This window comes from Cryptosporidium andersoni (genome assembly GCF_001865355.1).
Source record: "Cryptosporidium andersoni isolate 30847 chromosome Unknown contig_15, whole genome shotgun sequence".
NCBI classification, from domain to species: Eukaryota; Apicomplexa; class Conoidasida; order Eucoccidiorida; family Cryptosporidiidae; genus Cryptosporidium; species Cryptosporidium andersoni.
Window position 1 is genome coordinate 43,393 of NW_027122872.1, and position 23,902 is coordinate 67,294.

At 30.9% G+C, this 23,902-nt stretch overlaps 10 protein-coding genes across 10 annotated transcripts; 2 read left to right on the forward strand and 8 right to left on the reverse strand.

Moving 5' to 3' along the window:
• Positions 1-140: 140 nt before the first annotated feature.
• cand_030740 (uncharacterized protein) lies at positions 141-4,946 on the reverse strand (the record flags this gene model as incomplete). The annotated part of the gene is made up of 1 exon (XM_067213300.1): positions 141-4,946. One exon carries the CDS (start codon positions 4,944-4,946, stop codon positions 141-143), a length of 4,806 nt encoding a protein of 1,601 aa, XP_067067490.1.
• A 222-nt stretch (positions 4,947-5,168) lies between these two features.
• cand_030750 (kelch motif family protein) lies at positions 5,169-6,854 on the reverse strand (the record flags this gene model as incomplete). The annotated part of the gene is made up of 1 exon (XM_067213301.1): positions 5,169-6,854. One exon carries the CDS (start codon positions 6,852-6,854, stop codon positions 5,169-5,171), a length of 1,686 nt encoding a protein of 561 aa, XP_067067491.1.
• Positions 6,855-7,134: 280 nt separating this feature from the next.
• Positions 7,135-10,956, reverse strand: cand_030760 (chaperone clpb family protein; the record flags this gene model as incomplete). Its single annotated transcript, XM_067213302.1, has 1 exon — positions 7,135-10,956. The coding sequence occupies one exon, from the start codon at positions 10,954-10,956 to the stop codon at positions 7,135-7,137; it is 3,822 nt and encodes a 1,273-aa protein (XP_067067492.1).
• An 837-nt stretch (positions 10,957-11,793) lies between these two features.
• Positions 11,794-13,308, forward strand: cand_030770 (uncharacterized protein; the record flags this gene model as incomplete). Its single annotated transcript, XM_067213303.1, has 1 exon — positions 11,794-13,308. One exon carries the CDS (start codon positions 11,794-11,796, stop codon positions 13,306-13,308), a length of 1,515 nt encoding a protein of 504 aa, XP_067067493.1.
• A 79-nt stretch (positions 13,309-13,387) lies between these two features.
• On the reverse strand, positions 13,388-14,353 carry cand_030780 (uncharacterized protein; the record flags this gene model as incomplete). The annotated part of the gene is made up of 1 exon (XM_067213304.1): positions 13,388-14,353. The coding sequence occupies one exon, from the start codon at positions 14,351-14,353 to the stop codon at positions 13,388-13,390; it is 966 nt and encodes a 321-aa protein (XP_067067494.1).
• Positions 14,354-14,748: 395 nt separating this feature from the next.
• cand_030790 (S-adenosylmethionine synthetase family protein) lies at positions 14,749-16,014 on the reverse strand (the record flags this gene model as incomplete). The annotated part of the gene is made up of 1 exon (XM_067213305.1): positions 14,749-16,014. One exon carries the CDS (start codon positions 16,012-16,014, stop codon positions 14,749-14,751), a length of 1,266 nt encoding a protein of 421 aa, XP_067067495.1.
• Positions 16,015-16,390: 376 nt separating this feature from the next.
• cand_030800 (uncharacterized protein) lies at positions 16,391-18,448 on the reverse strand (the record flags this gene model as incomplete). Its single annotated transcript, XM_067213306.1, has 1 exon — positions 16,391-18,448. One exon carries the CDS (start codon positions 18,446-18,448, stop codon positions 16,391-16,393), a length of 2,058 nt encoding a protein of 685 aa, XP_067067496.1.
• An 828-nt stretch (positions 18,449-19,276) lies between these two features.
• Positions 19,277-20,224, reverse strand: cand_030810 (serine threonine protein phosphatase; the record flags this gene model as incomplete). Its single annotated transcript, XM_067213307.1, has 1 exon — positions 19,277-20,224. The coding sequence occupies one exon, from the start codon at positions 20,222-20,224 to the stop codon at positions 19,277-19,279; it is 948 nt and encodes a 315-aa protein (XP_067067497.1).
• Positions 20,225-20,744: 520 nt separating this feature from the next.
• Positions 20,745-22,118, reverse strand: cand_030820 (AP-2 complex MU subunit protein; the record flags this gene model as incomplete). The annotated part of the gene is made up of 1 exon (XM_067213308.1): positions 20,745-22,118. One exon carries the CDS (start codon positions 22,116-22,118, stop codon positions 20,745-20,747), a length of 1,374 nt encoding a protein of 457 aa, XP_067067498.1.
• A 540-nt stretch (positions 22,119-22,658) lies between these two features.
• On the forward strand, positions 22,659-23,498 carry cand_030830 (uncharacterized protein; the record flags this gene model as incomplete). The annotated part of the gene is made up of 1 exon (XM_067213309.1): positions 22,659-23,498. The coding sequence occupies one exon, from the start codon at positions 22,659-22,661 to the stop codon at positions 23,496-23,498; it is 840 nt and encodes a 279-aa protein (XP_067067499.1).
• Between the last annotated feature and the right edge of the window lie 404 nt (positions 23,499-23,902).

The following is a 23,902-nucleotide window of genomic DNA, read 5'->3' on the forward strand; positions in this document are numbered from 1 at the left end:
AGGCTTCTAGAATTGAGGGTCTGTGAAATATAGTGGGCATAATCAGTACCGGTATATGCACACACCAAAGCATACATGCATGCATGTCATATATTTTAGACAAAAGTATAGACAAATTTATAAATTAAAAAAATTCTAGTCTAGTCAAGTTTATTAACTTGGCGTGGTTTAAGAGGTGGTGCAAAGTTAAACTGACTTGCAGAAGAGTTTGAACCAAAAGTGCCTGAATTTTGTGATGTAAGTGCTGAGAAACCTCGGTACTCAGAAGATAGGGAAGCAAATCCTCCAGTTTGTATATTAGTAGATGGTTCAGATGTAAAGGGAGTATATGAATTCAAATTAGATGATGAGAGACCAAAGGAGTAGCTTTGATGTGATGGCCCTAGTGAAGAGAGAAGAGATTGGGATGTTTCATTAGAGGAAGGTGAGCTAGAATTATTGTTACTGAATGGACCAGATAAGAACTGTGAAGATCCAAAACCTGAAATAGATGGTGCAAGACCAGTGTTAAACATAGTGCCAAAACCTCCAAATCTCCCACCTAGTACCATCGAATTTTCTGAGCATTCAGTCTTTGGTATCCCTCCTATAATATCAAGTAGACCATTATTTTCTTTAGGTGAAGTAATTGGCACAGTACTAGAGGTGTTCAAAGGAAATATTTGTGATATTGAAGAGCCAAATATATTGCTTGAAATTGATGGAGTCGTATTGGACAATAGATTCGACTTATCTTTATCAAGGAAGTTTAGATTAGTTAGGGGTGTATTGTTACTTGGTTCTAGATCCGAGGTAAATAAACCAACTGATTTATTAAAAGTTTCAGTCACCTTATTGTCTTGTGTAGAGGAATCTAATATAAAAGTAGATGTAGTTTTGTCCAACAGATCTTGTTTAGAAGATTGTAAGGTATTAAGAAGTGAAATTTCAGTATTTGATTCACTTGTCTCCGATTTATCTTTTAACTTAATTTCAGAAGATGTGCATGAGTTCAATGATTCAGCCAAATTAGTCTTTGTAACAGTTGGAATTTCACAACTTTTAATAGATATATTGGAATTAAAAAGATGATCTTGAGGGGAAGTTGAGTTTATAGTATTTGTAGTTAATTTTATTGGCGAGGATAAACCCAAATCTCCAGTACAAGGTTCATGTTCTGGTTTATCTTGATTTTCATGTATTGAAGTCAAATCTTTGGAGTCAATATGATCACAAGTTCCTAACACTTCTTTATCTTGAATTTTTTCTGTTGGTGGAGAATATGGCTGTTCTAAGTCAATCCCAAGTAATTGACTAGTAGATATTTCTTTTGGATTGCTACTCACTTCAGTATTCACTATATCTTTAAGAGTGAAATTGCTAGTAAAAACTGGAGTGTTATCAACTTCATTAGAAGTACTAAATGAAAATGAAATAGCAGAATGGTTTTCAAGTGGCTTTGGTGTTGTAGTTTCAAAAGAGTCCGACTTAGCAGAAAATTTAAAATCTTCAACTTCGGTATTTTGCAAGGTATTAATTTTAAATAAGTTGGGAGTCTCCACTTTTTTGTATATCATTGAATTACTTGGAAAATCATCTATATGGAGTTTATCTTTCGTAGGAATCTCGGAGCAATTTAGTGTAGATTTTAATGACATACTTGTAAGCATATTATTTCTAAACATTGAATTATTGTCAGTATTAAATGAAGCACTAGTGTTTTGATTTTTTGAAATATCTTTAGTACCAAAACAAGGTAGATTTTCATCTTCAATTCTCTCCTCTCTTTTTTGATAGTTCTGACTACTTAACAAAAGAGCAAGTTTTTGCCTATAATGTATATTCCTTTGCTTTGAAGAATTCTGAAATAATAATAATTGAGCATTCATTATATTTTGGTATGATTCATTATTTAAGTTTGAGTAATCATGATTTAAGTTCAAGTGCATGCATTTAGTTGATAGATCTGAACCTAAACTTTCTCTCCTAAGAAAATCAAGAGAACCTCTCGCAATGATACATTGATCTTCAATACTGTCAAGGTATTTATTACAAGCTTTAATACAACATTCCAAAGATTCATAAATAGAACTAGAAGAGTTCTGTGATGACTGGTTTAAAAAGGACAATCTACTTCCTTCTGTAAATTTAGGGGAGCTAGTAATAGAGCCAGGTTTATCTGGACTAAGAAAATCTTCAATACCTTTCGCTGAATTGGGTGTCCACTTTATTGGGAAAAATGGAATATTTTTCTGTGGTACCTTAAAAGTGTTATCTTTTAGGGTATGCATAGTGAAATATCTGTTAGAAGTCCTATTGTCGCGAAAAGGTTTCAACCTGAGATTGCAAAATCTAGATGAGTTGCTCATATTTGATGTTGATAATGAGACTCTCTTATTTGAGTACAAGTCAGTATTAACATTATATAGTGCCTTTGCCGATCTTGAACCAACATCTTTTGAACCTATTGAAGTCGAAATATTTTTTATTATATCAGACAAACAGCTAGTTCTTGTAGGTATCTGCATAAAAGGAAACCTGTAGCTCTTCTCAAAATTACCTCTAGAACTCATATTAGTATTGACATTTACAGTAGATGAGATATTTACATCACATAATGGATCAGTTGTACCCTCAGAGCTCGAATCATCAACAAATACAGAATCCGGACAAATCATCAATGAACTCCTTTGAACATTTGTACTATGTGAGTTTCTACTCATTGCTGGTGGTGGTAAAATTAAACTTGAATTTGAGTATCTCTCCTTGATTCTCTCTGAAAAGTTAATTACTTGCGTTATTCGTGATACAAGTTTTAAACTTTGCCTTTCTGTAATCAGAATTTGTTCTCTAAGTTTATTTGTATTGGTACAATTTACATCTAAAGAAGTAAAGTCTAATTCCTCTTTATTAAGCTGGAAGAATAAAGAAAACTGGTTAGAGGTTAGCTCATTACCCTTAAATTTATCACGAATCAATCTACTGTTTAAATTATCATACATTTCATCCGTAAATTTTCTCATCAATAATGCATAAAGCTGTCCAAGCTGTCTCTCTTGCTCATTCAACTCGACACCTTTCCTAAGTAAGGTATCAAAAAGTTCATTATCCGGGAGTTTAGCTTTAATATTACTAATTATTCTATCATATTTCTCAAATATAGACTTATATTCTCTATTTGATAGCTGAGCTACATAATCATCAGACAAAAGCTGAATTTTGGAGTCAAGTAATTTCATACGGTCTTCGATACTTTCCATTACACTAAAAAAACTCACCTCTACCTGTTTAAAGTTATTGTCAGTCAAATTACTCTCTATACTATCTTTATAAAGCTTTAGAAGTTCACTGATATTCGTTTCAGGGTTATCATTCCTTGTTTCTAATGTTGAGGATGAAGACAATTCATAAAGTGAATGAATTTTTTCACAGCTAAAATGACTTATAGTAGGTTCTATGTTAGATAATAATGGCAAATCTTTCTTATTATTTTCAATTTTAGGTGAATCCTCAAAATCTGACTTCTTACTAGGATCTACACTAGGAATCTTTGTAATGTCTTCATGTCTTGATAAGAGTAATAAATCCCGAGATATAGGATTCAACGATATCAAAGAGACAGTATTAAGTTGATTATGCTTTAGAGGTGAAAACTTAGCATTTCCACCAATGTAATGAGCTACAATATTTCCGTCTGTTTGTGAAATAAATACTACAGGTGGATTCTTAATAGGTTGTGTATCCGCAGTTGCCTTTGGATCTTTAATTGAAGCAGAAATATATTTACAAATTTCAACGTTACATACTCCAATTTCAAAGTCTGTAGTATTCAGATCATAACCTTCGCACATTCCCAATCTATACCACTCATTCGACATATCTTCACTCTTATTTTGATACTCAAAATTTAAAATATACTTTTTACTAGATGAAAACAAAACTACTTGTGAAAAAATGGGTGAACCAACAAATAGTAAATACCATTCTTTAACCCAAATTAATGTACATTTTATATCTTTAAGGGCTTCGAAGTTTTGAGAAGAAATATCATCAAAACTTAAGTCGTTTATCGAGTAAAAATTTATAGTAAAATCACAATATTTATTAATTGAGCCTATTAAAACATAACCATCTATATAATTTGAGCCACCTGCTAGAACAAAAGCAATAGAACAAGATTCAGCTCCATCTAAATATTTTATAGCCAAAATTTGGAACTGAGAGTAGTTCTTTTCCTCGTCTATATCAATGAAATTCTCACAGGATTCTATAATATCTTTAAGTGTGACATAACAAGTATCCGGTATTTCAAACAAATATTCTGTATGACTGATCATTTCTTCATATTGGAACTTATTAATTAAAATAAAACCAGTAGGATTGGAGGTAACAACAATAAATGCTATATTGCAAGAATCACTGTTAAAACTTTCTATAAATCTGCACTTTATGCCATCTCTTTGAGACAACTGGATTTTCTTAAAACAATTTGATTTCTCTGTATAATGATATATGAAGGAATTACCAACAGAGTCTATTATAATGATATCACTTTTTTGTGTCCACTTTAAGTCAGTAATATGTGTATGTTTCAAGATTTGCCATGGATCACATTTCACAAGATCGCTTAGATCATAAAATAAAATGACTTTAGAAGTTATTACTGTTAATATTGTTTCAGTTGTATCAATGGTTAGGCCCTCTATACTGCTATATTCTGAAGCAACTATCCATGACTTTATTATCTTAGAATCATACTCCTCAAAATCCCTTTTAAAATAAATAGAACCACTCTCTAATTCCAATATATCATCAACTTTATAGATATTAATCTGATATCCGTAAGCAAGAACAAAATATTTAAGTTCATTGCAGACCAATATCTCCGTTTTTTGCGAATTCAACTTATACTTTGGACCATGAATAAACTTAACTGTTTCTATATCGTCATATGTCGTTATTTCCATTTCAAGACAAAATTCTAAGTAGACTTTATCCGAACTTCAACCCCCACTTGTCAGTTTTCTCTTGCTTATAATTACATACATCGAAGGTACAGGACGTACATAAAGTATTTTACCGCTAGATGCCTATAAGTAGAAGTGGTCCTTGAGAAAGGCCTTATGATACATGGTCTCAAAATATTTATAAGCTCTGAATCTTCATTTGATACAACACTCTATTACAGATTATATATTTAGAGAAATTATAGAATGTCCTGATCTTGCAGAATTCATATTTGGGCCTTGGGTCCATATATCTTGTTGAGCATTATAGAAATAGCTTGCAGTTAAAGTACTGTCACAAGACTGTCCTCCTGTAGCAAGTGCTGAATATTGCTTAAACTTAAATTCAACTATTTGAGCATCCATTAATGGAACTTCAAAAGGTTTTATATAAGTTGATGAGTGATCTTTAGAGTATCCAATATTAACCAACTCCCCTGAATCCATGATATTATGAAATGGGTCAATACCACCCCAAATTCCAATCTTTCCATGTATATTACAAGCTATAGATCCTGATCTAACATCTATAAGCTCTAGAGAAGAAAGAAGATCCCATTTATTTCTTCTAACATCAAAAATTTCTATAGATTGTAACCGCTCACCATTTGTTCCTCCAAGTATCACCAATCTATGATCATCCAACATTACACAAGAAGCAGATGACCTAGCAATATTTAAAGAAGGACCTTGTACCCAATGTCTCATTCTATAGTCATAGATTTCAACACTCTTTAAAATTTTACTTCCATCAAAACCCCCAGCTGCAATTATTCTCCCATCATAGAAATTAGTTCCAGCCATATTTCTTCTTGCAGTTTTTAGTGTGGCTCCTTGTCTCCAACTATTTATGAGTGGGTCATATATTTCCATACAACCCAAAACTTTGTTAGAGGAGTTATAACCACCAAAAACACAGCAATTACTTTGTTCAATAATAGCTGCACAAGAATACATTCTAGAAGTATTCATGGATTTCGTACGGCTCCAGCAGAGATCCTCATCGTCATGACTTCTAATTACTAGTAACTCAGCTGTATTTAAGATATCTTCACCATTTGTTCCTCCAAATACATAAACTAAGGAATTTTCATAAAATCTTAATCCATAGTAGGACATTTCTTTCATTAAATCTAAACTTGCTTGTGGATCCGAGGGTAAAGGAGGTAATCCACTACTGTCACGAAGAAATCTCAATATAGTTTTAAATATTTCAGGATCTCTATCAAAGAAAATATTCTCATTTTTATCATATTTCATCTCTATATTGTATGTTTGACCAGAATATATTCTATCTAATAAACTACCCTTAGACATTTTCTCTGTTAATAGTTTTCTAGATACTTCAAATATAGTTCCTCCTACATTGATTTGTACACTAGATTGAGATGATATTGCAATATCAACGAGTTTTGTTTTATCTTGTTCGATTTTAGCCTTTTCTTGATCTAAGTCATATTCCTTCATTGACCAATAATTAGCCATTTCTTGTTGTGTTCTCTGGAAATTATCTTTTTCTTCCATCAGCTGTCTCTGCATTTCTTGTTTTTCTCTTTGAATAGCTTTTCTTGATTGAAGTATATCAGCTTCAGCCTTCTTCTCTAGCATTTGAATTCTATAGTATTCAGTCTTTTTCATACTTTCAATCTCAGAGTAAAGGCGTTGTCTCTCTTCGTCCAAGCACTTTCTGTCATGTTCCAGTCTCTCAATTTCCACTTTAATATTCTTCTCAATTATTCGAATTTGGTTCTCCAAAGTATCTCTGATTTCACTTACCATGGAATCAAAACCTATCATTACAGACTTAGCTATTGCAGTTTTTGGAACTACCCCATTAGTAATACTTTCATCTTCCTTTATTACATTCATTTGAAGTTTTGCATTATTTCTTTATAACTCTTTATAGTTATAATGACTATTCAGGGTTTATATACAGGCTCACACATTTAAGAATACTATTCGGCACCGGTACACACAAATCAGGTATCTCACCTACCAGTGGTAAATTTTGTCTCCAATGGGCGGGGAGAGGTTGCAATAGGTACATGCGAATTTATTAAGATCTATAATGAAATCACTAAAAATAAACAAGTATTGCAACAAATTATTACATATTATCTAAAAAATAACATAAATAAAGTAAATCTATTCATGGGGTAATTACCCTCTCAGTATCTGGAATGCAAAGATCAGAATCACTTTGCATTTTGCAGATCTTAAACTCAAAAGGTTTTTTTGAAGATGAATGAAACTGTTCCAAATTTCGGAATTGTCTTATACAAATTTCAATTTTATCACCATATTCAATTTGTCTATTCTGGAGTAAAATTGCTATAGGTGTTAAGATTTTGTCTTCAACATATTTACAGACAGGTCGAGCACCAAACATATTATTATAACTTTTCTCCATAATATATACTAACAATGAATTGCTAAGAGTTACAAATTCAACCTGTCTAGACTTTTTAATTTGATAGACTAAATCTGTAAAGCAACTTCTTATAATGTGTATAATTTCTACTCTTTCCAAAGGCCTGAAAGTAACCAAAGCATCAAATCTATTAATTAATTCATATGAAAATGTCCTAGTTAAAGTATACATAAGTTCTGTAGGAATTGTCTCTGCATTATCATTTACTGTATATAAATTGTTCGACGTTGAATCTTTAGTATTTTTATTTCGAGTGTAACGCTCTATAATCTGTTGAGCTCCAACATTAGAAGTTGCAATAATTATAGCTTTGGTAAAATCTGCAGATCCTAATGGTCCAGATAATTTGCCATCACTAAGAATTTGTAAAAGTAGTGCAAATACCGATGGATGTGCCTTCTCAAGTTCATCAAAAAGAATCACACTAAAAGGTCTTTTATTTACGGCTTTGATTAGTTCACCATTAAAATTGCCTCCTCCAATTAGCCTTATTATAGCTCCACTATAAGAGAATTCAGACATGTCAAATCTAATTAATGGTAACTCAATAGATTTAGTGACAGTAAAAAAATCTTCTTGTTTTCCTTTGATAGAATGAATTGTAGCTGCCACAGCTTTTGCCATTGCAGTTTTACCTACTCCTGTTGGACCTATAAAAAGAAAGCTACCACTTGGGCGATTAGAAGGGGTTAGACCTACTTGGGCTCTAATTAGAATATTTGAAATCATTTCTTTAGCATCATTCTGACCAATAACAAAATTGGATAAAATTTCCGTAAAATTCACTGCTGTATTAATTAGGGTATTATAACCAATTTCTATAATAAGTCTCTCCATTGGTATCTCAGTTCTTTGAGAAACTACATAAGCAATATGGGATGCATCAACTTCCCCAATATTTGTAGGTGTCATAGGTAATCCCGAATATATAGAGATTTTCTTTATTATTTTCTTCAAATTATCAATATCTCTGGTACGTCTCAAAATAATAGGATGCTCAGTAGTAATACATTCACTATTTTCTTCATCTTTCATATATAAATGTGTATTAAATTCTCCATTAAAATTGTCCTTAATTGATTCCAAAAATTTCTCCTGATATATCTCATTCAATTCGCTAATATTAAGATCTTTTTTAAAATTTGGAATAAGGTTTTCAAAGAATGTAGTCTCTTCATACATTTTAGTCGATATATTAGAAACTGGACAGTATTTCTGCATAGGATATAACTTGTATGCCAAATTAAATAGGGCCAAATTATTTCTTAAATACCTGTATTGTTGTATATATAAAATTAAATTGGACATCAATATTTTTAACCTGTTATATTTTAATTTGAGAACTCCTTGTTTTTTTCTCAATTCACTCTCAAATGTAATTGATTTCAAATCATCCATATTAACCGTATATAGTTTCAGGCTTCTTTCTATCTGTTGTATTTCTTCTTTTAAAATATTTGCTAAATTTGTTATATTCCCATTACCATAAGAATCAGATCTTACCATAGAAGCAGCTGAATTTAATAAGTCTAATGCTTTATCTGGTTGGTTATTATCTCCGATATATTTATCACTCAAAAAGACAGCATATTCAATAGCATCATCACAAAAAAAAACCCCATATGTATTTTCAAAATTACTTCTTAAACCTAATAACAAATATTTTGTTTCATCTATACTTGGTTCGACTAAATGAACATTCTCAAATCTTCTTGCAAATGCTTTATCTTTTTTGATATACATGAAGTATTCTTCATCTGTAGTAGCTCCAATAATCTTTACTTCACCTTTACCTAATGCACTTTTTAAGATATTTGCACCATCCATAGCTCCCCCATCCAAACATTTACCTGAACCCATAATCATATGTATTTCATCAAAGAATAAAATTACTTTTTGGTTATGATAATTAACCAATTTCAATATATCATGTAGTTTTCTCTCAAAATCACCCCGAAAGATTGAGCCAGATAGAATATTTGAAATATCTACAGAAAATACTTTGTATCCTAGTAAAGAACTTGTTACTGTACCATCTATAATACGTTGAGCTAAAGCCTCAGCTAGAATAGTCTTACCAGTACCAGGTGGACCTATAAGTATAACTGAACTTTTACCTTCGCGTGATAAAATCCTCTCTATTAATGCCATCTCATTTAGTCGACCAACTAGAGGTTTTATTTTACCTTTACTTGCTAAATCTGTTATATCTACAACGTTTTGAGAAATTTCATGTACTGTATCTGAATAATCATTAAAAAATCCCGAAGTAAAATGTCCTCTAGGCTTCTCTTCATATACTTTATTAACTTTTATATTATTTAAATGATTTTCTAGACGCTTTTCAAAAGTATATACTTCTTCATGTTTATTCAGTAAATTGTCAAAGACATTATAATAAGTTATATTATAAGAATCAATAAACTTTAATATATAGTCAAATAGATTTACTACTGGAGTTTTTTCAGATAAATCTTCGATACTTGTATTATTTACTATCAAATCATCTGTTCTTATTATATCTTCTGAATCAAAATCCAAAATGTTAATTTCACTCTCACTCCTAAATTTAAAATTATTATTTACAAAACAATTCTCTTTATTAATTTGCTTATCTCTTTTTAAAATTTCTAAAAATAAATAAGTAGGTGTTAAAATATTACTTATATATCCTGCTGCTGCAGCTTGTTGAACAAATCTTGTTGCATCTGCAATAGTACAAATGAAATCTAAAGAAAATAGTTCAATGTCATCTTTATATTGGGGTTGTAATATTTCAGAATTGACCTCATTATATTCCAAAGTTGAATTCATATCTAGCATATTGCCAAGATTGTTAAGTTTTAAGTTCATTTCGGTTACATTAACTCCCATTGTCTCTAAAGTTGAAATTAAGTAATATTTGCTAAAAACAGTTCTCAAATCTCCAAATATATTTTTCTTAGGACATGAGATTAATGGTTGAGCTGAGTAAAAGTCTCTACCTTTTTGTGTGAGTATTAGCAACTCTGAACTGTTACTTAAATTCAAATTCTTCATACTCTCAATAGAATTATCTAGACATTCTAAAACTTGACTACATTTAAAATCCTTATATTTTACTGGTTCACTATTGTTTGATAATGCCATATTGTCTAAAAAAGTTCTTAAATCTGATAGGCGTTGAATCTTTCTATCAGTACTCATTTCTTGCTTTGTTAATGATATCAAAAAATCAAGACTTGTTATAGTATCATAAGTAGTTATATTTTTCATATCTAATATTATATCTAGAAGCTCTAATGAAGGATATACATTAATTAGATCTTTAGAAGAACTCATTTCAATTATTTCTTTTAAGATTATAAATGTATTTATATGTTGAGGATCATCACCTATTTGAATGTATACAGGACTGCAATTATTTGAATTTCCTAATGATACTCCTTTATATTTTGGAAAATACTGACCAAATAGCCAGTGCAAAACAGACCCATCTGATTCCACAGCTATAATTAATATAAATATAATAGAATATAAAACTTCCGACTTTTTCATCATACTAAGATTTCCAATATAAATGCCAGTTATAATTTTATATATCAATTCAAGTATTCTTACTATTATCCACAAATGTCTATTCCAGTAGACTTCAAATTTATTCAGCGCTTGTACCTACATAAGATTACTACTTACATTAATAATCCAGTGTTATAATATTGCCCCAGTAAAAATTCAGAAATATTTATATTAAAGATTTGAAAAAATAAAAATAAGGGACTTTAACTATTTTTGTTGTATTCAGTATTAAAGTTACTAAGGTTAATATAGAGTATATACATTTCTAAGTTACTTAAGTCTTGTAATAAACAATTATTACTATAAACTCCGGTAGTTTTATGAAATGTTGGAACTCTCTATACCTATTCTCCATTTATCATACTTTTTAGATCTTTTTTTAAGCATATTTTGGATTTTTGAGACAATTAGGATACATAGTAAAGCCATTATAGTCTGAATCATAATAGACATAAGAATTGCGCTTTTTAGAGTCCCCATAATTAAGTGATATATTTTAATTGTACAGAAATATAATGATTCTTAATGAGAGTTAAGGAGTTTAAGTAATTCCAGTTACTTGCTTGTAGTGGCGCTTCAAGTGTGATTTTAACTAGTGTAATACTAGAGGATGTCCCTAAGGTGTGCAGGATATTTAAGATCGTTTGAAGAAGTCATTACATTAATATCTAGAAAAGTTCAAAAAAATCTTGAAATAAGATAATAAGACTAAGGACTGGACAATTTCAGAATATTTTAATAAAGGAAGTGGGCAATTTAGGCAATTCGAGTTTTCTAAAAAAGCAGTTGGGGCTACACAAGCACTATCTCTCCAGATATATGAAACTCAGTGAGAAGAAAAATCTTGAATTAGGGTTTATGAAGAGAAATGAATATTCTTGTTTAACACTATCTAAAGATAATTTAGGAGCATCATGCAAACAACATCAGGATATCCAATCTTCAAGTGAAACTTCAACTTCATCATCAACAAATAAATCATTATTTTGGCCAAATTCATTTGAAGATTTTCAAAAAGGTAGTTCATTAGTATTTAACCGTTTAACAACTAGAATAGAAGAAGGTATTCAAGATATACAACAGCATTTACAACCTGATTTCCCTAATCTACCCCCAACAGTTAATACTGAGATACCTATTGGTTTTTCATTTAGTGTAAGTGCTTTACTAATACCATATCATCTAGGAGTTATCTTAGAGTTACAAGAACAAGGATATATTACAGATTCAACACCACTATCTGGAGCTTCTGGGGGTTCTATTGCTGCTTTATGTTGTGGTTTAGGTATTAGTATGTATGAGGCTATGGAGGCCTGTATAACTTTATATAATGATTGTAGAAAGAATGGGACTGCTGGTCGATTGAATGCAGTTTTAGAGAAAGAATTACGCAAAAGAATCCCAGAAAATGCTATTGAAATTTTGAATAATAGAGCTCAAAAAGGGGGACAAATAATTGTATCTTATACTCAACTTTTACCTGTTCCTAAACCTCAGTTTGTATCTGAATTCTATTCATATGAAGATTTAGTTGAGTGTATTTTAGCTAGTTCTACTATTCCATTTCTTTCTGTTACATGGCCTACAGTTCAATGTAGAGGTAAACCATGTTTAGATGGTTTCTTTGCAGTAGGTCGAAGTGAATTTGGTTGTCCTCCAACAAATGCTTCTAGAACTGTTAAGGTTTGCCCATTACCAACTGCCGGTACAAGTATGAAATCTAAACGTTGTGATGTAATTTCACCTCATATTCAGGATTTAGATTGGATTTTATTTGAGAATATAAGTTATATAAATACTAGATCATGGATAAAACAGCTTAATAAAACAGATTTAGTAAGCTCTTCTAAGGAATCAATTGAGTCAATAGAATCTAAAGAGCAAGAATGTAGTTCTCTTAAATATGAAAAACTTGGAAATAATGAAGATAGTAAATCTGAAAAGCTACACTATCTAGATGATAAAATATTAGAGAATAATAAGGAAGAGAAAGATTTGAGGGATAACCAAGATCATAGTGCAGATATTAGATCTAATGTATCTAATTCGGAAATATCAATAAATACATGTCAAGAACAGAGTCACAGTGGGTTACAGGTTAGTAATTTAAAAATTCACCACAATATCCCAGCTACTTTATACTTAAATAATAATCCTAACCCAAGTGCTCCTCCAATAATGAAATATTCAACTCAAGAATTATTTAGAATAGCTGTAGATGCTCCTAGTGAGGAGACTGCTTGGGAACTATTCTACGTTGGACGTGGTGATGCATTAAGGTGGACTATGATTGATCGCATTAGATCTATTAGTTCTTCCGTTATGGAACCTTAAATTTAGAATCCTTCTATATACTAAATGAAGTAATAAATCTTGAACTTTACAAAGATCTTAACTAATTCTAGCAACGAAATCAATTAGTACCTTTCAAGTAATTTTCATGATTTTCAATATTGGTTACAAGATTATGAATATCCTCTTGTACCTGGGAAATCACTTCAGGGTCAATAATATATTTGGAAGAAAATTTTTTGCATAATTCTACAGCTTCTTTAGCTCCTTCAATATTGGATCCAACTAGACAACACCATGCTAAAATATACCAAACTTGCCAATCTTCTTCATCTTCTTCTAGCAATGAATCTAATATGTCTTCTGCAAATTCTGTTTCACCTAAGTCAATAAGTGTTCTGCAAAGGTTCAAACGGAATTGGAAATCAGGAGTTTTAGCGTCATTACAATTCTCTAAACAATTCTCTGCATTACCAACAATTATAGACTTGTCTACAGCTTTTCTTTTTAAACCTAACTTATTATATAATATATCCTTCAGATGTTGTACTAAAATCTTACTGTTATCTCTATCATCTATTGTTTTAAAGTAGCTTAATTGGCAGCATAATGTTTCAAAATTATCTTTCTCATAGCTTAGAGCCAAATCAATACACCATTTAACTTGTTCTTCAGCGTCACTCAGATCACACAAGTCAGTCATGTAGAGCTCTGCTATAGCTGTTAAAGCACTACACATTTGTGACTTAAACCTATTAATATTATCTTTATCGTTTTCATTCTTCATTTTCTCATCAAGAATACATATTCCTTTCTTCCATATATCCATTGACTCTTCCCCATCTAGTAGCTGAGCTAAACTAAAGTACTTTATATAGTCATCATAAGGGTTTATAGTTATGCTTGTCTGCAACATTTCTTTCGCACGATCTATCTCTCCTACCAACAGCAGATACTCTGCATAATTTGACAAGATTAGACTATTTTTGGGTTCAGTATTATATGCCATCTCAAAAAGTTTGCCAGCTTCTTCATAATCTGGAGGGAAAGACTCCAACAAACTTTGTGCCTTATTAAGTAGTTCCATCTCTTTCCATAATTCCTTATATAATGATATATAACAGATTAATAGCGTAAAGTAATGTCAGTGTTTGACATTCGTCTCAATGTGGAGACGGGCGCCTTACCATTGTAATTATAACGGTATATTAGGGATATCATTTACTAAATAGATTGCATGCACGTGAAAGAAATAATGCAAAGGAACCTTTAGTTATATTTTTAAAATTATTATACAAATTCAAAGGATAAGGAACTACAAGAAATCTAGGTTGATAAGATTCAATAATTAATGTAGGCTAATATAATATTAATTAAGAGTATCTTTCACGTAATGTATAATTTAAATGAATAATTAAATAAACTATTTGAGTAATAATAACTACCTGAATTATATTGGTTAGTTATTTATAGTAGTATATTTTAGGTATTTATTTTTATATTTTGCAATGTTAACGTAACAGGTTCCTCCCAAACAAAATTGCAATCAGTGCGACCAAAGTGTCCACCACTAGCTGTCTTCTGAAATTGAGGGACATTCAGTTTAAGATTTTTCAACAATGCACCTGGACGAAAATCAAAATTATGCATAACAATCTTTAATAAGTCTTTTTCTGTGTATCCTTTACAAATTGTTCCATAAGTTTCTATATTTAGAGATAGAAGTTCAGCTATTCCAATCCCATAAGAAAGCTGTACCAAGCATCTTCTACATAAATTCGATGCAACTAATGACTTAGCTACTAGTCTAGCCATATAAGCCCCAGACCTATCAACTTTTGTAGAATCTTTACCACTAAATGCACCACCACCATGGGCTCCCCAACCCCCATATGTATCCACTATAATTTTACGTCCTGTTAACCCAGCATCTGCAGCAGGACCTCCAATTGTAAATTTACCTGATGGGTTAATAAAAATTCTTGTCTTAGAGTCCAGTAATTCAGGTGGGCATACAATTTTAATTACATATTCATAAACAAATTGATAAATTTCATCATTATTAACATATTCGCTATGTTGTATAGAGATAAGAATTGTATGAATTCTCCTAGGGATCAATGCCCCATCTTTTTTTTGATATTGAACAGTAACTTGAGCTTTCCCATCAGGACGTAGCCATTTTACTGAAACTGGAGTATTACTTACTCTAATTTCATCTAATTTCCTTGTAATAGAAGTTGCTAAAACATGAGTCATTGGCATTAATTGCGGTGTCTCATCAGTAGCATAACCAAACATCATCCCCTGATCACCAGCTCCTATATCTTCAGCTCTTTTATGAATATAAACACATTCAGCAATTTCATAACTCTGCTGGTCCAGATTAATTATGACCTTCATAGTTTTGTAGTTCAAACCCTTTTCATCTGAATCATAGCCAATTTGTTTTACAGTATTTCGTACAACTTCTTCAAAATTTACTACAGCTCTTGTAGTAATTTCACCAAATACCATGACAAAACCTGTTTTAGTACATGTTTCACATGCAACATAACTATGAGGATCCTGTTCTAAACAGGCATCTAGAATTGCATCTGATATTTGATCACAAAGTTTATCAGGATGGCCACTACAAACTGACTCAGATGTAAATAAAAAATGACCTACTGGTAACTCTTCAAATTTAGAAACATTTTGAATTAGTATTGGAACATTTCCATTATTTATTGAAGAGTCATCAGCCATTATTTAGTAATACAAACTGCCAAAAGACAAAAGAAAACAAAAGATTAATATACAAGTACAATATTGAACTATCTGTAAAATATAATTTAAACTAATCCAGTATTAGATCCCCAAATTTACCCAAAGTATCTAGATATATAAAGATCTCATGGAAATGTAATTTATCTAAGCTCTTAAAAAAAAGTCCCAATGAGAGCAATAATGTACCTGATATTTAAGCGCTAAAATGTTATGGCAAATAGGGCCTGTGTAAAGGTACAAGGTGTGGAAATTTATTTTAATTTTTTTTAAATTACTGGATATAACTTTCAACTCAACTATTAATACTTGTAAGGCAAATGTTGGTACTTTTTAATTTATCTATACAATATTAGTTTCAATCTTGTATTTCATCTTCTGACTCTATATTCTGTATAATAGAATTAAAACCAGATTTGATATATGAATTAGATAAACATTCTGTGGTAGGAATTAGGCCTATATCATAAGTTTCAAGTATCGATACAAGCTGTTCATCAGTTAGTACATCTTTTGATGTAGAATCCATATCAATAGAATAATTATAGTTTGTATTATAATTATACAGTGGGTTATATCCTCTAGGATCTAGATTGTTATCCAAAACATACTTTTCATACTTGTTACATTTATATACACAATTTAATAATGATTCGTTTATCCAGTTTATAATCCCAGGATAATTCCCACTTGTAAATTTTAGTATTATATGTATATAAGGAAAAAGTTCGACAAGTAGTGATCTACTAAAATTAAGCGTAAATGACATTTTAAATAATATTCCCCATTTATTCTTTAGAATATTAGCACATGAACTAGATATCTCATCTTTAAGAAGTTTAAGTTCATTAAAAAGTGTCTTTAGTTGTGAACCTTTAGGAGTCCATCTAGAGGATGTATTCATTGTATTTTCTTCATATGATTTATTTATAAACCCCATTTGAGATCTTTTTGACTTTTTATAAATATTATTATCAAAATTCCGACTTTCTTGCCTGGAACAAGGGTTCAGAGGTTCAGTATTATATAGTAAAATACCTCTAGATATACATACTGACGACAAAAATTCAGAATCGAAATTCCTATTTGAAAATATTGAATCCACGAAAGAAAATATATCAGTACAAAGAGCAAGATCGTCTTCTTTTCCAATAAAATGGATGTAATTTTCATGTAGTAGTAATCCCAATGTTTCATCATCCATATCTGTTGATGATATGATACTTTCAGGATCAAAAGCAAGATCTCTTTTCATATTTGAAGATCTTATTCTATTTAAAAATAAATCATGCCGTAAAAAACCTTTATTTAATAAATATATATTCTTATTTAAAAATTTTGAATTATTTTCTAAGTTTTCATTATTTGTAGTCTCATCTAATCTTTTTAATCGACTTCTTTTCTTTCTAGGTTCTCCAAATTCAAATGAATAATCTTCAAATTCCCGATCATATATTGTAGAAACTGATTCTCTTTTATTATATAAAATCTTACCTATAACACTGAATATATTTCCAACGTGCTCTCTAGTGTCAGAAATAATTGACCACATATTAGTTTCAGAATATAAATTTGTATACTTTTTATATTTAAGATTATTGATATTTCCACTTGATTTACATCTTATTTCATTTATATTTAAATTAGTAGTTGGATTCAAAAAAGTATCATATGAAATACAAAATTGTAATTGGTTAATAGCATGAGACATATCACCATTAGCAGAAATAGCAATTGAATTAACAATAGATGTTTCTCGATCTGTACAATTAATCCCCTCTTGTTTTAGTATATTATAAAGTCTTTTTTTTATTGCAGATTGTGTAAATGGATTCAACTTTATTGTCTCAATATTTTTCCTGCACAGGTTATTACCTCGAGTAGTTAATATTCTATTTTCGGGTAAAATACATCTTAAAAAATTTCTATCTTGCTTACTTTCATTAATAATAAAAATAATAGGAACTAAAGAGCATCCTGACATATGGTTTTTTGTCAATAGATACTTAATTTCAGAACAAATTGGAGAGTTGTATTTTACTAGTGTATAAGGTAATTCCTTTATTAAAATTATTCTTGGTTTAGGTGTTTCCATTTTAGCAGGCTTGTAAAAAATAGAATTCACTATAAATCGATAAAAGCTAATCCCTAACCCTTCAGAGACTCCACAAGATGTTTCCCACTCTACAATATCAATTTGCTCGCTTTGGCATAAAACACGTAACATAGATGTTTTACCACTCCCACATGGACCACTTAAAATAAGAATTGGACAGGTTGAAAGATAATCTAAAGGTTTTGTTCTATCACTTATCACATTTCTTAAGAATGATTGTAATTGAGATATTTTTAAATGGTTTACATCCAAGTTATAGATAGATTTAGGCTCATATAACTGTGTCCATAAACATGACATTATAAAGAGGGAAATCTGCCCTGAATAGTATTTATAGTAAATCTATCTTCTGTTTGAAAAATTCTAGCTATAGGGTTACTATAAAATATATAAGAAGAGATGTTGATAACTAATCTATTAGTCATTGTTTCTTTAGAAAGATACCCTAGTACTATGAAACAATATTCTCCGCGCTTAGTTCTTATTTGGCTAAATACTAGATGAAGATTCTACCAAAAAGAGAAACCTTATTTATAATAAGGAACTGATCTAGAAACTATAAAGTAATTATTAAGATCAAGTTAATATATAATTGGTATATTAACTAATTGACATTTCCTAATTTCCTAACTACTATACATGGGGTGTTATAAAGATCTTTAGACCTCAATTAGAAATGTTACATGTATTTCTTTTGTGATAAAGACTTTTAGATAGATTAGCAACTATAAATTAGGATAAATATAAAGAAATAAGTAACTGAAATTATTCATAAGCTTAGATCTCTTCAATAAGACTACAAAGGTTACCACTATTTTCTACTTCCTAATCTGAAAATACTTGTCTCACCTTTATATCGACGTTTGCATGTAAGATCTGATCAATGCTAAAAAGCAAATATAAGAAATTTCTGGTAATTCTGATAATAAAAAGACATTTGAACTTGCTCAACATGTCAATTTATGTCTGATAAAATTCTAAATGTGCCTACTAGGTCCTTGATTCAAAACAAGGGTTGGATATATTCACAAATTAGTGCCAAGTTGATTTACTTCTAAGTACATCTGAAATTACTCCATAATAAATTACAAAATCCTTCTTGAAACTATAGTAAAATTAGGGAACTATCTAAGGCTTGAATTTCTTTTTTTCAACTGGTTTTAAGATTTGAAAGGAGCACATTAGTGTCTCATCTACAGACATCATAGCTCCAGCATTATCAAATTCTCCACAATAATTTGGAGCTGAAAAAAGAGTTACAAGCTGTCGTTTAGCAAAAAATTCATATCCATCTTCTACTACCTGATGAGCTCTACATATCAAGTCCATATCATGATCACGGAGGAACTTCTCAACAACGTCATGCCCAAAAGTGAATGAAACGCCGCGGTCATTTTCACCCCAACCTCTAACATCCTTCTCAGGGTCAGACCATAAAAGATCACATAATAATCCAGTATCAGGAACATCTGTAGGTCTCTCTATCTTTCGTATCTGATCTAATTTATGTAATTCTGGAGATAAGCCACCATGCATGCATATAATTTTCTCATCTATTATAGCTGCTACTGGGAGACAGTTGAAGCAATCTGTAAATGTCTTCCATAATTTTACGTTATACCTTCGCTTGCATTCATCATAAAACCCATATATACGATTAATTGATGCACATTCGTGATTGCCTCTTAATAGGAAAAAGTTTTCTGGGTATTTTATTTTGTAGGCAAATAATAAGCAAATAGTTTCTAAACTTTGCTTGCCTCTATCAACATAATCCCCTAGAAATAGATAATTTGTATCTGGTGGAAATCCTCCATATTCAAATAATCTCAGAAGGTCATAGTACTGTCCATGAATATCACCACATATCTTAATTGGGGCATCTAACTCTAACAGAGTTGGTTGGCTCATAAAGATTTCTCTTGATCTCATACATATCCCTCGAATTTCCTTTTCCGTTAGTTGTACTGGCTTGCCTGGTCTCGAACCTCGAACTTCTAATAACTTTGCAATCACTGAATCTACGTCTATATCGATGCTCGGGCCATTTAAAGCTCCTGAAGTTGTTGGACTCATCCAACAAATTCACCTAAAATATTAATGTAAAGACCTTTCCTTGGTCTCTAATTTCTTATTTTATAGTACTTATCTTAACTTTATCTTCTCAAATCGTGCCAGGACTTCTTTATTCGGTCCTGCCTTGACCTTCTTCCGCCTTTAGCGTTAACTCAACACCTAAGACAAGCCAATCAACCAATATAAGTATTCTAAGATCTAAGCCTATAGTTGCAAATTGTCTTTTTATGCGTTGAATTTTTTATTTGATCAAATATTACGTTAATCAAGCATATGGCGCCAAAAATTGCGTGCGATGATACACAGGCGGGGAGGGGTTGGGATGTATACAAGGACAAGGTTAGATTTCCTCAAAGCTAAAAGATAATTGAGAGTTACATTAAGGATTTCTGAATAATACATAGATATATATAATATAAATTTGAATATTTTTAAATAATTGAATACCCTAGAAAGCGCTAGCTTAGCCTACATTTTATTTTTGTTTGAGAATGTGTGACTTCATGTAAAGTCTAATTTGTCATGGCATCCTAACTTCATAATCACCATTTTGTGTAATATACCTAACCCATGGGAGAGCCTGATAACCACTTTTTTCCGTTATCTTAAGATATCTAATAGTCAGACCAGATACTGTGAAATATGGGATTTCAAAGTAAGCTGTTATAGGACGTTTTTTTATTCCATTAATACCGTTAACGGAAGGTAATCCAAAAGTTGCGGTCATTATATATTCCTTCTGACCTGCAAAACTTTTTATACTCCAAATAATGAGGTCTTTGTCTGGGGCATACTTAACAGTTCCTACACATGTCTTGAAAGTTGGGATAATAACATCATTTGGAACTGGAATGTGAACTTCACTGTTCTTTGCAATACTCCTACTTTTATATTGTCCTTTAATCTTTACTATATATTTGATTCTGGTTGCACTGATATGTTCTACAACTACATCAATTTTAAACAGAGGCTTTAGGTTTGTTGATGGTGTTAATCTATAACTCATTAATTCAAATTGGCCATCTGGAGGTACAAATGAGATTGTTCGATCATTTTCAAATTTTGCAAGTCTTACACATTGGTGAAACTTGATATCTTCAATATCCACAGCCTTGTTACGTACTGAGATGGATTGACGTCCATTATTACTTGAGCTACTGTTACTTTGGCTATTTGAGATAGTAGCATCTCCTAAGCGATCATTTAGACCTAACTTTAGCTCTGGCATACCTGACAAATAACTTTTCATTGTTAGAGTACCAATGATTTCAGATTTAACAACATCTCCATTTGATCCAATTATAATGTTAACTTTCTCAATAACATCTAAGAAAATCTCATTCTTTTTATGTTTAATACCCTCAGGCCTCCATGAAATTACATTAGATATGGCTGTTGGAGGTTTTATATTCACTGAACTACTAGATTTTCCAGTAGAAGCCAAAACTGCAGCTGAAACTGAGGATAGCTCATGAGCTTCATTTTTAATATATTCACGTAGAACTTTTACTTCTGTTAATTGAGGGAATCCATTATCTATAATTTCATCTAGAAGCTCATACAAAATCACAAAGTTATCTCGTATACTCTCCTCTTCCAAAATCCGAAAGTAATCCTTGAGTATATCAATAAGCTTATATAGGAACGTCATCATCATCATCGCATTTGAATTTCTACGAGTAAGAGATACCAAATACAAATTATTGTATTTGACCCAGCAATATGTAATACCCTTAGATAAGAAGACTGGACGAATCAGAGATTCCTCTTGATCTATTACATTTTGTTGAAATATCTCCAAGACACCACCCTCAGAGATATCTCCTTTGTAGTTCCGTCCAATTATAGTCTTACCATGGATATCTAAAATATAAATAGCCGATAATCCACCCATTATAGTTTTTATTAGGTTAGTTTCTTTAAAGCTTCTGAATTAATCACGACGCTTCAAATGAGAGGGGTGATTTTCGGTACTTTATTGGGCGGGTAGCAAACGTGAAAAAAGGATATACAAGTATTTGAGAAGTAATACTAATACTAAGAAAATGGTATACTTTAAAGCCTATAACATCAAGAATAGTTCTCAAATATTACACTGTTATATTACTTAAATAATCTGTATACTTTTCTTATTGTTAATGGTAAGTACTTGTTATAGTTCCTAGATATATAGTAAAGAGGAAAGTAGGAAATAAATAGAATTCTTAAGAAAATGGCAGCATTATCTAGAAAGATTATTAACAGATTACAATTTGACTATAAATATCTATGATTTCATAACATGCTGCATTAGTGATTGTGTAATATTAGGGCGCGATATATAACTTTATTGACAGTATAGTAGAGTTATTGAATACCGGTATTAGTTGATTACCTTAACTTCCGTAGAGAATTATATAGAATTTCTCGATATATAAAGCCCTAAGATTCTGAAATGTCTATAGGAGATAGGAGAACTATACTGACTCTGGGTACAGTGGGACTTATTTTAGGTAGTATTTGGTATCTTACAGCAGAAAAAAGGAAAAACACCAAAAAGTCATCTGTATGGACAAATGAGAAAGTAAAAGATATCCTAAAAGATGTAGCAAACAATTTGCATCCTTTAATGATGGACCTTGCTCATTTAGCTTCTACTATTGACAAATCAACTACAGAAAAGGGAGAACCCTTAAAGCCTGAGCATATAGAAGCTTTAGTTACACAAGGAAGTTTTCATAATAAAATCTTGATTGCTCAAAAGAAAGTATATGAATCTTGGGATATAGATGAAGATACACTAGAAGAGCTCATAAGAACGATGAGTAAAGAGGATAATGAAATTACTTTGCTTAATACTGGGATAAATCAAATGTACCAAGATGCAATTAAGGGAATAATGCCTATTTTACCATATTATGGTTCTCAAGATTCTTTATCTAAAATATTTCCAAGCTTAAATGGGGATGGGATACTTGATCTTTTAAAGAAACTGAATATTGAGAAGGAACAAAGGTTTAAGGCAGTTATGGACGATATTGGAGATCCTCTTCAGCATACTATTAATCATCCAGTAGCAGGTATTTTACCATCTGATCATCTTGCTAAGCAGTTACAAGAGGCAAATGATCAAAGTGAAGAAGCTGTACTTGGTACTGATGTTGAATTCCGTCGAGCATTCTCTCATGCATTAGCTTTATATTCCAGAGATGAAAATTTTTTGAAAGAAAGGCAGAGGATTGAACAAGATCACAGTAATAAGATTGTTAATATAATAATGGATGCAAAAAAGTAGTTGCAAATTAATTAGAGATAACTATAACCAATTTATTATATTATGAAGAGGCAAGATATAGATTTACAATGTCATTGTTTATAAGTAATGAAAGTGAACTAGATCTTGTTTTAAATTTAATAATCTATACAGGTACAGGAATTAGGTTAAAACTAGGATTTAGTGATATTTCACGAAATTGTCATTAAAACACTGAAATTATCAAGTAATATGGAAGCTATTATACTTTTATAATTGAACAAGACAAAATTAGATAAATACTTGCATAAAATTTAAGTTTGTTTTACGTATAAATTACTTGAACTTATTCTATCATTGAAAAGTCAATACTAAGTACTTTTATATATATATTAATACTTCAGCTCTACTTTTTGTACTGGTACTAGAATTGAAACTATGTGACC